At 43.3% G+C, this 14,420-nt stretch overlaps 1 protein-coding gene across 5 annotated transcripts in view; it reads right to left on the reverse strand.

Annotated features, from left to right (window-relative positions):
- Positions 1 to 14,420, reverse strand: part of PHLDB2 (pleckstrin homology like domain family B member 2) — a 128,010-nt gene that overhangs the window by 50,353 nt on the left and 63,237 nt on the right. For 3 of the 5 annotated variants that reach the window (XM_075542542.1, XM_075542541.1, XM_075542544.1), the window contains exons 6-7: positions 9,702 to 9,830; positions 4,742 to 4,897 (exon numbers count right to left, since the gene is read on the reverse strand). In XM_075542542.1, coding sequence (XP_075398657.1) covers positions 4,742 to 4,897; positions 9,702 to 9,830 — 285 coding nt within the window. The remainder of the gene's footprint in view (positions 1 to 4,741; positions 4,898 to 9,701; positions 9,831 to 14,420) is intronic. The other 2 variants (XM_075542545.1, XM_075542543.1) reach the window with 1 other exon arrangement.

Consider the following 14,420-nt stretch of genomic DNA (forward strand, 5'->3'; position numbering starts at 1 on the left):
GCGGATGTGCTTTATACAATTGATGTATGTATATGTATGGATTGTGAATAGAGTTGTATGAGCCCCTAATAAAATATAAAAAAAGAAAGAAAGAAAATGATTAGGGCAAAGAATGTACAGATGTGCTTTATACAATTGATGTATGTACATGTATGGACTGTGATAAGAGTTGTATGGGCCCCTAATAAAATGTTTTTTTTAAAAAAAGACAGAAAATATCAAAGTGGATGTCAGAAGAGACTCCGAAACTTGCTCTTAATCACAGAGTAGCTAAGGCAAATGGAAGAAATAATAAGGAAGTTGAAGATCTGAACAGAAATTTTCAAAGGGCCGCTAGAGAAGACAAAGCCAGATATCACGTACTATGCAAAGACCTCGAGTTAGAAAACCAAAAAGGAAGAACACACTCAGCATATCTTAACCTCAGAGAACTCAAAAAAACCTCAAGCCCAGAGTTGTAATATTGAAAGATTCCACTGGCAAAATCCTAAATGATACAGAAAGCATTCAAAGAAGAGGCGTGAACACACAGTCACTGTACGAAAAAGAACTCGTCAACATTCCACCATTTCAGGAAGTAGCGTATGAGCAAGAACCAATGGTACTGCGGGTGGAAGTTCAAGGTGCACTGCAAGCATTAGGCAAAGACAAGGTTCCATACATTGATGGAGCCCCAACTGAAATGTCTCAGGAAGCGGATACAGTACTGGAGCACTCACTCATCTAGGTCAGGCAATTTGGAACATAGCTACCTGGCCAACTGACTGGAAGAGATCCTTATTTGTACCCATTCCAAAGAAAGGTGACCCAGCAGACTGTTTAAATTACAGAACAATATCACTGATATCATATGCAGATAGTATTTTGCCGACGATAATCCAACAATGGTTGCAGGAGTACATTGGCAGGGAGCTGTCAGAAATTCCGGTTGGATTCAGAAGAGGACATGGAAAAAGGTTTATCATTGCTGATGTCAGATAGGTCTTGGCTGAAAGCATGAAACACGAATCAAGAGGCAAGTATGTGAACACAACAAGGGAACACTGCATGGTTTAAAATCAGGAAAGGTATTTGGCAGGCTATCTTACTCAGTGTGTATGGTGAGCAAATCATCAGAGAAGTTGGTGTATTAGTCTGGGTACTTTGGAGAAACAAATCCACAGAAACTCATGTATAAGAGAGACTTTTATATAAAGGTTAAGTGCACCAATTCACAAAATCCTCCTCCATCTCACAAATCACACACGATATGCCGGCTGCAGGTGGAAAGCAGAATCAGTGAATGTGTAAGCATCTCAGTGCTGGCCGGGGTCTCCACACAGATGCCCCAGCATCCAGAGCTGCATCAGGGTAGGTCTATGTGGCTTCTCCTTGGGGATGTCTTGCAGGAAGTCGGCCTTGCCAGCTGAAGCAGGAAACTGGCTAAGACAGCTGCACCCCGGTCCGACCATCACAAAGCAAGAGACCCGAGAACTCAAAAGGCGAGACTCACCAAGCCATTTATCTCGCCACCCTTCAATTAACTCCACATGTGTTTATTGGCCAGGTTGGCACAATAAACTTCAACTATATCAGTTAGCTTATAAGAAGAATGTGCCATCAGGACGAGAGGAAGGCTTATTAACAACCTGCAATATGCAGATGATACCACCTTGCTTCCTTGAAGCACTTGATGCTGAAGATCAGGCACCACAGTCTTCAGTGTAGCTCACATCTCAATGCAAAGAAGACCAAATTCCTCACAATGGGAACAATGGGTAGCATCATGATAAAGGGAGAAAAAGTTAAAGTTGTCAAGGATTTCACGTTGCTCGGTCCCCGTGGAAGCAGCAGCAAAGAGATCAAAGCATTCACTGCATTGGGAATCTGCCGCACAGCACCCCTTGAAAGTGCTGAAATGCAAGGATGTTACTTTGAGGACTAGGTGCCTGACCCAAGCTGCTGTGTTTTCAGTGGCCTCATATGCACGTGAAAGTTGCGTATTGAATATGGAAGATCAAAGAAAACTGGAGGCCAGACACATCTATTGTAGAAGTACAGCCCAGAAAGCTCCTTAAAGACAAGGACGATGAGACTTCATCCATGTACTTTGGCCATGTTGTCAGGGGAGACCAGTCGCTGGAGGAGGACTTGGCGAGGTAGCAGGGCAATGACAAAGAGGAAGGCCCTCATTGAGATGGATGGACACAGGGCTGCTACAATGGGCTCAGACGTAGGAACAATTGGGAGGATGGCTCAGGACTGGACAATGTTTCATTCTGTTACACACAGGACTGCGATAAGTCAAACCAACTCAAAGGCACCTGACAACCACCATTAATTATTGCCAATATGTGGGGTGGGTCTAAAAGTACTGCTACTAGGGTTCCGATTCTTATATGGCCAGGTTTATTTCAAACAAAATACGCTCAGACACGTGGCTGCAATCAATGGATGCCAACAGAACACTTGTCTCAGTAGGGCGCTCTTAAAAGAAGATACTTTGGACGCCATGGGAAAAAATAATTTTGAGGTTGAGGCTAGTCTCAAATTTTAACAAACTCATGTGGACAACATCCCAAATTGCAGAAACGTTGCAAACTGTTGAAGGGAAATAAAACAATCGGTTTTTAGGTGGATCAAGGATTTTAAGGAAGGTCAGGAGGACCTTAAGGAAGAGTCAAGAAAAATAAATAAATAAATAAATAGATAAATAGATAAAAGAAGAGTCAAGACAGGGAAGACCAACAACCTTGATGAATGGAGAAACGATGGCCAAAGGCCAGACACAGGTTTTCAAAAAGTACAGAATTACCATCGAAGAGGCGTCGATCTCTTAGGCCGGACAGTTTCAATGTTAAGTGAATGTGCTGGCCTCGGCAAGTTCTCGGCGTGATCGGGGCAGAAAGTGCTATGCGACAGACGCCAGCCAGCTCAAAGAGCTGACCGACGCGCTTGCCAATGCAAGTCAAGGAAGGCTATTTTATGAAGCAAATGAGAATCAGGGATAAGTCACGGGTTTACCAACACAATCCAGAGAGCAAGGTCCCATCAAATAGTGGCTTCCAAGCCAATCTGTTGGGCCAGTTAAGTTCAAGGCAGAGCGATCAACTCAGAAGGTTATGGGAACTGCTTATTGGGACTCTGAGGGGTTAATTCTGGGAGATTTTCTTGAATCACATGGGAGACTCAGGGAGGGGAGGAGGGCTTATTATGAAGTTTTAGGAAAATAAAAATCTGCAACAGTGAGAACGAGGACAGAAAAGGTACACCTAGGAATTCCTCCCCCCCTCCATAATGAGGCCCCTGCTGACTCTTGGAAGGTGCCAAGGGCTGGCCTATGCCAACTTCACTGGGAAGTTCATCCCATCCAAATTATAACCTTGACCTTGCCCCCTCGGCTTCATTTTGTTCCTCAAACTCCACGAATATTTAAAAGAAACAATACACCAAAACTACATTTTGATGCGTGCAAATCAAAGAGCCCATAATTTTCCAGAAATGTTCCCCAAATAAACCCCCAAACCTCACTGCCATAGTCTATTCTGCCCCTGTGGGTTTCAGGACTATATCTCATTATGGGAGTAGAAAGTTGGGTTCATCAGCCTAACTTGTAACCGCTATGCGGCAGGGCTCTTACAGGGAGAAGGGAATATTGCCTTCGGAAGAGTCTGGATCTAGATGGAGGTTATGTTGAGCAACGTTAGCTTCTTTTTGATATTTTTGTGTAATAATGGTGTTATGACTTTTTAAGCAACACTTGTTGACTTGCCCTCATCTGTGAGCTACCTTTGTCTTTGACATTTACAGCCCCAGACACAATTACCTTCCTCGAAGACCCAAGGCCCAAGTGTCGGCCAATGGAGATCCCCTCATAGAGGGGTTTAGGAGAGGAGATGGGTTAATTAGGGTGCGAGGTAGTACCGATGAAGAACACAGCTTTCCCCCAGATCCTGGATGCTTCCTCCCCCCAACTACCATGATCCGAATTCTACCTTGCAGGACTGGATAGGGCAGAGGCTGTACACTGGTACATATGACGGCTGGAGGTACAGGGAATCCAGGGTGGATAATACCTTCAGGACCAAGGGTGTGAGGAGCGATGCTGGGAGAGTGGAGGGTGAGTGGGTTGGAAGGGGGGAACTGATTACAAGGATCCACATGTGACCTCTTCCCTGGGAGAGGGACAGCAGAGAAGGGGGGAAGGGAGACTCCGGATAGGGCAAGATATGACAAAATAACGAGGTATAAATTACCAAGGGCACATGAAGGAGGGGGGAAAGGGGAGGGAGGGGGGGGGGGAAAGAGGACCTGATGCAAGGGGCTTAAGTGGAGAGCAAATGCTTTGAGAATGATTGGGGCAGGGAATGTATGGATGTGCTTTATACAATTGATGTATGTATATGTATGGATGGTGATAAGAGTTGTATGGGTCCCTAATAAAATGTAAAAAAAGAAAAGAGGAGAAAAAAATGATTAGGGCAGGGACTGTACAGATGTGCTTTATACAATTGATGTATGTATATGTATGAACTGTGATAAGAATTGTATGAGCCCCTAATAAATTGTTAAAATTTAAAAAAAATTAAAAAAAAAAGAAAATGATTAGGGCAAAGAATGTACAGATGGGTTTTATACAATTGATGTATGTATATGTATGGATTGTGATAAGAGTTGTATGAGCCCCTAATAAAATGTTTTTTAATAAATAAAAAAAATAAATAAAAACACACACACATAATTAAAAAAAAAAAACAATTACCTTCCTCGAAACGATGCTCCGTTGGTAGTCAGCCACTTCACGCAGGAGCTGCTGGGTCAGGTTCTCTTTTTCCTCATCCAGGCGGCTCTCATTCTCCAGCTGCTGGAATTCTAGGTCTTCAAAGTGTTTGCTTTCCACGTCCAGCAGGTCAGCGTCCTTTGAGGAAAAGGGGGAGAAAACAGGACACACCAGAATGACTACAGCCTTCGTCTCATGAAGGAGTGATTATTAAGTGCAGACGGTTTAAATGCTTTTCAAGGTACAACACCGAATGGACTCAAGACGATAACGCTCTCCTTAGAGGTAAGCCCCAAAGCCAGGCATGCTACAGAGGAGTCAAAGTGAGAGGGTAGTTACCTAGCCATCACTTGCCCACGACTCGGTGAATATCGGCATTCCTACTTTAAATCCACTAGGTGGCTTTAGGATGCATGGTGAAATATTTTAAGAATTCCATAAATGGTTTAAACATTGTCTGTAGACCAGAACTATGACAGCCTCCTGGGCAAACTGTGTTGTGCAAATTTTTAAATAAAATAAAACTTTAATAAAGAGATAAATTCAAGATTCATGCCAAACAGAAACCCCTAAGAGGAATGCATGCACCCTCGGTGGTATAATATGTTTGTAACTACCACAGATGATGTGGTAGCTACAGTAGTTACATCATTTGTTGTCAATTTGAGAGGATTAAGAGTGAAGGGGTGGAGCTTAGCCTGTCAATCGGGTCGCAGCTTGATGACCTCATTTGGAGATTAAGATCGAAGGGGTGGAGTTTAACCTGTCAATCGGGTCGCAGCTTGATGACCTCATTAGGAGATAAATAGCTCATTGGAGGAGAGACACGAGCTCACTGCCTGCGAGACATTCCTGTGGACAAGACACATGGAGCTACGCTAGAGAAGGGGCTGGAGGTGGGGGGGTTTGAAGGACCCACATGGAGACCCCTGCCAGCGTTGAGATGTTTCCACTGCCACTGGATCCACAAGACTTTCCATCCACGGGCCTGTCATCTTCCTTGCATGTATTTCATGAATCTGAAGAGGACTTCATAGACTTGTATCAGATATACGGGCTAATATTAGACTTATGGACTTGATCTGGACTGGCTGGAATGTTTTCTCAATGTGTAATGTCTCTTGCATGTACAGTTTTTTCTTATATACCTACATATGTGTGTTTGAATTTGTTTCTCTAGTCCACGCAGACTAACTGAAATGTGAGGAAAAGGTAGCATATATTTCTCATACTTAAAATTTATTAAAGTGTTTTCTTTTTCAACTACTTAGCAGATATTTTCTAAGTACATATAGGCAGTAAGAGTATAGTTACTTAATTATGTATATACATGTATACACACACATATATATACATGTACATACGCACACAAACATATAGATCTATATATATCTCATGTATGCCCAGAGAGTTTTATTGAAAGGCATTCAGAACATTTGGAGATTGTGATTATTATACCCATTTTATGCCAGCGAGTTAATTCAAACTCAGAATGACCCAATAGGGCAAACTAGAAATGCCCCTGTGAGTTTCTAAAACTAACTGTTTATTGAAGTAGAAAGTCATCCTTGTAGTGGCTGGGGATTTTGAATGACTGACCTTATAATTAGCAGCACAATGCACAATCCACTACACTAGCAGGGCCCTAGGCTTCTTGAATCCCTGAAAATTGTTCCATGGTATTGACTAGTCACAAAGTGTGGATTGTCACTAGCCATTTAAGGAACACCTGTGATCACAGAAATTAAGTGGTTGGAGTTAGGTTTTCTGCAATGTGAGATGATTTCGCATAGAAACCATTGCATTCATATATCTCTATGGGTGCATGTTGTTAACCGATGCTCCAATCTCCAACTTTAAACATCCCTTGCTTTTGGAAAACGTTCACAGAACTATAAGTAGGAGATTCTTGAAAATATAAATTATTTATAACTTAAAAGTTATAAATGATCTATTAATTATAAATAATCTATGATCTTAAGGAAAGTCAGCTGGATTGTGCCAGCCAAGGATCTATAGAAGTTACAAAGCCTGGACTCTACACGCTCCTTGGTCAATTAGACTTCAAAAATAAATTGGATAAATAGTCTAAAACACTATTTAACTCTCTACCACCTGCCCACTCGGTATTTATGTGAATAATAAATTTAGCATTTTAATCAAATGGAAAATATTTCTCTCTTCCGTAATGAACTGCATTCTGGGGATGATTCACAGGATGATTAGCTACCATGCAATTACCACCAACACTATAGCAACAAGATTATTATGTCAACAGAGACTGTGGCTTCACAAAGCTTAAAAACAGGGAAAGCTTAAGTTAAAAACACAGTCAGCATTTCATAACACTTCCTTCCATTTCATTTGGCCACAGGAATACAGCCTTGGTTTCAAGGTTATTTATTACACTTAACGTTTATCTGTTAGTTCCACAGAGATTTCTAAAGGAATTCATGAATTTAAACAAAGTCTAGCTGCTATTTAAGGAATGAAAGCACAACTCAAATCGATCTCGAGACAAAGTATCTATAATTTTGCTTGTGAATATCAAAACAAAAGACTGATCTATTTAGTACTGTGATGTACAGAGGTGAAGAATAGATTTGATATGGCCAAAGATATTGCAGTCACAGCCCATGGCGACTCAATGCCGACTCTGGAAACCAAGTCAGATCGCTCCTACAACCAACTAAACCTATGTACTGTGGAATGTGCCAACTCAGAGCGACCCTGGGGGGACAGAGAAGACTGCCTCTGAAACTGCAGGCTTCATGGGAGCAGACTGGCCAGCTTTCTCCTGTGGGATGCTGATGGGTTCTAGGAGCCAGGCTTTCAATCAGCAACAGAACATTTAACAACCGCAGCACCCAGACTTCTCGTGCTGCACAATCAGCGGACACTCTTCACGGGAGAAAGATGACGGAAGTCACCGAGTCCCACCCCTCCTCACTTGGATCAGTAAAAACCTTGAGGACCAAAAGGTCGAGTGACTTGTCCAATAGGAAAGGACAAACTGACAAAATGGGAGAGCCACTGCGAGGGAAAAAAAAAGTCTCCTGAATCTAATGATCTCTTTATAGATTTTTGGTTTTTTTTAATTCAGAGACAGAAATCAACCATTCAGCTCACTCCAACATGCTTTTCAACATTACTCACCATCCCAGGGGACACTTCTACTGGCCGGCCTGTGTCAACTATGAGCCCTGGTGACACAGCAGTTAAGCACTAGGCTGCAAATGGAACCATCAGCAGTTCCAACCTACCAGCCGCTCTGCGGCAGTCTGCCTTGCTAACAATTGCCAGCCTTAGAAGCAGCACTTCTACGCTGCCAGACCCTATGAGTTGGAACAGACTCGAGGCAATAAGTTTGTTCCTATTGTCTGTGTGTTTATGCGGATGAAACCAAGGGGGTTGCTGACAAGTTACTGAGGATTTTATTCTTGGGGAATAAAGTTAACAGATCCCTTACAATCAGAGAAACAGAGGCTGCTATAAGCCAGAATCTCACCTAAAACAAGGGCTTTATGCCCAGAATTTTATCGTCTGCTTCCAGAGGAAAGGGGGTGGGGGGCACCCTCTGTGCATCATGTCCCGTTCCCTGTTTGTGGTCATGATCCTTAGAATTTATTTGAAAAAGGATGGGTTATCCTACAGAATCTACATGAAAGAAATAGCAATTATTTATATCAGTGTGCATTCACGTTATTAAGTGACTCAGTAAGTCTATTTAAAGTAATGTTTGTGAGGAACACAAACAATAACTCGATAGGGGAAGGGAAAAACAAAATATATAACTGCACTACCGACCCTGAGTAAAGAAATTCATCTTTGTACAATAAAGCGAGCAAAGGGGAAGACGCCTTTTTGGAGTTTTAGGCAACATTGTCAACCTTGTCAGCAATAACAAGCACTGCTTTGCAGTTTAGCCTACTTGGAACGGGTCATTCTTATTACAAAGCTTTCCATCTCTGTATACACTGAAAGGTGTAGTTCTAACGTTGTATTACCTGGGGATGTTCTCAGAGGTCTTAAGTAGTTTTGCATCGAGGTCGTTGAAAGCATATTTCAAATGCGAGTCATCTCAATTAAGGTTGCAACCTGCCTAGTCCCTGGATTCATACATGGTGACATACCGAGAACTGATTAGAGTTGTGTCACCCCTTTAAACGTCCCAGACTGTTAACGATACATCCTCAGTTGAGAGGAAACAGCCAAGCTGTCAAGAAGCTCAGGCGCAGGAAGTGACTGTGTAGGGTGGGCCGAACACTTCAGGAGGGTTTACGGTTTTCAGAACATCACCGGCACAGGCGGGTTATGCGACTGCCGAAGCTGCGTGCTGCATGCAGCTGTGAAGCTCTCGATGAGAACAGTTTGAAAGTGAGTACAAATCCCTGCATCGCTGGTCTCAGGATTTGATTATGGCGCTCATGTTCCTGAGCCTGACTGCCATGAAGAAGCACCAAGATAAAACAGTCGGGCTGGGTGGTGAGGGGCTAATGATAGAAGGGCATCCTTTGGGGACAAGAGTACAAAACCAAGCTAAGAAAAGAAGGTGGTCGGGGGTGGGGGGTTGGGGGATGGGTGGGGGTGGGGATGAAGCATTCCAAGGTAAATCCTCCTGAAGCAGCGGAGAATAAAGACAGACCCGTCACTTGAGTCACATGTTACAATTTTGGTCGAGAGGACGAGTCAAGAGGAGTTCTCTCTTGTCACAAAGAATACCTTGGCATTATGAAGTAGGTGTAGGGCTTTCACAAGGAAATTTTCAATGGATTAGCACAATTATATACATGGGCAGCATGCAAATTTCCATTTTAAAAGTATCGAGCGACTAGAATTTATGCAAACGTATGCAACGGGAAGTATAAATCATAGGCAGGCGGAAGTTAATTCAAGGGGGAAATAGAAACAGAAACCGGGGGCATTCCTGTTTGCTACTGACCCTCTGCAGTTGCTGCTGTAACTGTTCCCTCATGGACTCAGGACAATTGTCCAGCTGGATCTTCTGCTCGGAGAAAAGCTCCCGAAGCCTCTCTAGTTTTTCCCTTTCAGCATCAAGCTTGACCTTCTCCTGAAGGTCAAAAATCAGAAAATAGAAGAATAGACATTATCTTCACACCTCACGCAGGCGCCGGTGAACATTTCCCCAACGGTAATAGAAACACAAACATACACAAACTCGCGATATTCTATAAACCATACAGAAACATGTCTTGCTGGTGACTATGGAGAGGGAGGTGCAGACGAAAGTAAAGACAAGGTGGCTCCATCCGTACTTTGTTAAGACACGGTCCACTTTGTGGGGCATTGACAGCGACTTCCCTTCTTCCTGTCTTTCTGTCACTGTGTTGAGAAACAGGTGGAGCATGGGAATGTTTGTCTATGGTTCACAAAACACACACACACACACACATACACACACACAGAAACAAAATAAACGTCAGCCAAATCCATAAGATAGCCTTGCAAAGGGCCACTTGTCAGCGAGCCGAAGAGAAAGGAAGACAACTGGGATGTTTCGCCTAAACATGGGCAAACATCCACTTTGGCCAAGGCATTTATTTAGTAGGCTTTGGAAATGATCAAAATTTCTTCTCAGGTCTAAGGACTTCTAGGCACACTCGTGTATCTCCAAGGGGCATGAGGTGTTAGGTCAATGGAGGCCACCCTCTTGAAGCTGAGTGATGTGCTCTTCTGTTCTTTGCTATGTGAAACCCGGGCTCGAGGAACCTACAGGGACGGCACGTAGAATAAGGGCTCAGAGGGAGCGGGGTACAGTGACGGTGGAGATGATGTCACGGAGTCCTTGTAGAAAAAGAATGTGTGGAAACTGATTGTGGTGGCAGCTGCGTCATTCCGCTTGACATGACTGGAATATGGACTGCTTTGGTTTATGTATTAAGTTCAAACTAAAAATAAATAATCGTTCTGGTAGTTATTTGGCAAACTTCAGAACTTCAGCAAGAAGAGAGTGAGGTTCCAGCGACAGTATCTAATCCAGAGGTTATGAGGGCTAATAAAAATGTTATAACACTGGTTGTGGTTGGACAGAGTTCTACAAGACCGGCAAAGACGCAGGCAGAAGTTATTTCAGTTTATTTCAGTATAGCTTAGATAGACAATGATTAGGAAATTTACTGAGGAGATATAAATGATCCCTTAATCAGTGAATGGCTAAAACACATTGGAAACATCGATGGTGGGGCAGAAGGGCAGAACACTCCGGAGTCAGACAATGACTGGAAGAGAAAGGAGAAGGTCCTGCTGAACCCCTCCCGTGTCACACACGCCTGAGCGACCCTCACAAACTGCACTGTGGGCTCACACGTGCCACCTCTTCAATAGAGAAACAGAACACCAATCTGTTTAAGGCCACTCTCCCCACCTTGCGTCCACGTTGTGAGGCGTGGAGCCCTCAATGCAGATGTAAGGGCACATCTTCCCTTTGGGTAGGCCCTCAACCTAAACAGAGACCCTGTCTGAACCCCACTACCATGATGTGACCCCCTGTAAGCAAAGTAACCAACACCCCGATTTCCTCGAGCTCACCCTACATGAACCAGTAGAAAGAAAATCACACAGAAGCATATCACATGAAGATTCTTCCTAAAAGATTGCCGCTCTGAAATTGTACTATAAAATTATATTTATAGTGATTTATTTAAGCGACGCTGGTGGCACAATGGTTAAGTACTTGACTGCTAACCACAAGATCAGCAGTTCAAAGGCACTGGGGCTTAATAGAGGGCAGAACCGACCATCTGCTTTCCTATAGATTACAGCCCTGGAAACCTATGGGCAGTTCTATTCTATATGATTTGCTGTGATTCACAATTGATCTGACGGCACACAACAACAACAGTAATTTATTTATCCAAACGGCCAAGATTTCTTGTGTGACAATACATCTCTAGATTTTTTTAATAAAAGAAGTTTTCATGGTTTAAATTTAATCCTGTGAGACAGGACTAGCTGTACCAGTTTTGCTTCCATCTCTATTTCTGGCTTACATTTCACAGAAAATTTAGAAATGTATATTTAGATTTATGTATGTTTTCTTTTCTCAAAACATTTAGACCCAGAAGCCACCACACTGAGAACAGAGGTGAATTGTTTGCAGAATCAGAAACCTGACAATTTCTCTCTTCTGGCTCCGGAGCAAGTTTTCATCTTCAAATTCTCCATGTGAGCGATCCCAAAGCATCTGAACATTTTAAGAGAAGAGTATGCCTTTTCAAACCCAGCTGTTAGGATGGGTGCATCTATTAAAAGTCTCAAGTCCTGCTGAAGGCTGAAGACATCTCAGTTCTAACATCACAATCTATGCTCTTCCCATATCCGTTTTAACAACACGAGACGCTGCTGGTCTCACCCACAGAGGTCCCATCGTAATTACTTCCCATCAGAACTAAAAGATCGCAACCATTTCTTAACCAAGCAGAGGGTGAGCTCTTTGATAAACGGCATGTTTTGATAATCAGATCTTTTGAAAATTCTGGTTGAAAAAATGAAAAATGCTCCATATTTCGATTAAAAAGGAGTCTGTAACAACTTGAACCGCAGGAGGCTGGTAAGAGTGCCCTCCACCGTGGCTGGCACGGCTGCTCCCTGGGCTCACGCACCGCTCACGGGCTGGCAAAGGCAGCTGCAGTCTTCACAGAAAGCGGAAACCCCAAGTGTTGGCCTATACATAGTATAAATGATCACTATTTTTTGCTCTTAATGAATAACATCAACAATACACACCGATAGCATCTGGCCGAGAAACTGTGTCATTTCCTCTGTCTGCAGATTGGTGATGGCCTTATCGAGCAAGAGAATTCTGTCTAAAAACAATTCTATTTCTATTGCTAACCTCTGCGGCAAGCCTAGTTCAAAAAGGAAAAATAAATTTTGAAACACCACAAAACGTTTCATGAGTTACATGCCCGATGTGCAAAAGCCGTGGAATTTAAATTTATAGTTGCTAAGCAACATCGACGCTGTGCTTGATAGGATGGAAACGAATTCCTTTGAAACATAGGTTTCACATCTGAAACCGGCACCAAACTATTCCTCAGGGGCTCTCAAAACTTTCCTGTGAATAACAAGCGCAGAAGACAACTAGTTAAAAAAAATACCTTGGGTTTACATAGTGCCTTCCTTCTGAAGTGCTCAAAACGTTTCACAAGTCCACACAGGGGGGCGGTTAGGAGAATTACACAAGCTGGCACCATCAGTGCGTCGTGGTCGGTGGCTTCTTTGTGGTTTACCAGGACCTGCTGCGACCACGCCACGACCTGGGTCTCGGAGCAGAAGCTCAGGGAGGTCAATGCTCGAGCAAAGGAAGTAACGGGATGAAAGGAAGGGTGAGTGGCAGGTGGGCTGGGGCATAAATCAGCCAGGGCCGCAGTGGTGACATCACCTCTGCAAGATGCCAGCAGGATACCAACCCCGTGCCAGAGAGAAGTGATATTCCTCCCTTCTCTTTACTGCCCAGGAAGCTCTCAAAGGAAGACGGACTCTAGGCAAGTAGTTAATTTGAGCTCTGAACAGCACCTTCCACCATGAAGGTAAGATCAACAGGTGCACAACATGCACAGTATTTTAGGCCTTTTTTGTGTAAAATATTAAAACGGAGTGTGATTCCCTCCACTCAAGAGTGAAATTGCTAAGCTCCCCTAGTCTAATTACTACGAGCACAATGAGCAGCTTCCAAAATTTAAAGTGGGCAGATCACAACTTTTATTTCTTTTTCTGGGTGGTGGTAGGGTTGGTAGGGTTGTTGTTGGTGGTGGTGAGTTATTTTCAGTAAATGAATTAAAATTCACTTTTCATCAATTTAAAAATTCTCACAATGTTTGGGACACAAGATTATAAGAGCCTGGAATGCTTCATGTATAAAGAAGCCTTTTGATAAGCAAGACACAACCATGATTACCCTAGTCCTCAGTGAGTTCCTGAAATACTGTTCTCACATTAACTTGCCTTCTCTTCGTGTACCAGCTGGGTTCCCAAAGTCATTGCCAGCCCCATTTCCTGTGTAGCTGTGGTCAAAGATCAATTATTCATCATTACATCACAAAGGAAATCAGTGTAGGAAATTGGATCTCTATTTGCAGAGTGAATGGTGCACTCACCGACTCAATACCTATTTCTAAAGGCCCTCAAAGAAGAGGCGGTGGCACGTGGTTCAGTGGGATCATTAAGTCTTCCAGGTGGGAGACCAGATTCAACTCCCAGTCCGTGCTCCACGGGCAGCCACCATCCCATCTGTCAGGATCGAGTACTGACATCATATGGAATAGGTCGTAATGGGGTTCCCAGACTCGCACAAAATTCCTGGCGATCTACTTCCAAACATTAGTTAACAAAAATCTCTATGGATTGCAATGATCCAATCCAGAAAGATCCATGCGATGGGGGTGCTGGACTGGACAGCCCTTATTCGATGTTGATGGACATCACTGTAGATCAAGGGTACCCAAAACAAGCCAGGTCGAGAAAAGAGGGAACTTGAATGCAGCTTCCTGGTGCACAGTTCGCTTAGCTCTGTGGCCCTTAACCTTGAGGAGCTTAATCTAGGGGAGTTTTGAAATATTCCGGTTCCTGATTCAAGCAGACACATGGACTGGAGAGAGGGTAGATCCTAGAGATTTATAGCTTTAAAAAAATCTCTCTA

The sequence above is a fragment of the Tenrec ecaudatus genome, chromosome 2, assembly GCF_050624435.1.
Source record: "Tenrec ecaudatus isolate mTenEca1 chromosome 2, mTenEca1.hap1, whole genome shotgun sequence".
Taxonomy (NCBI): Eukaryota; Metazoa; Chordata; class Mammalia; order Afrosoricida; family Tenrecidae; genus Tenrec; species Tenrec ecaudatus.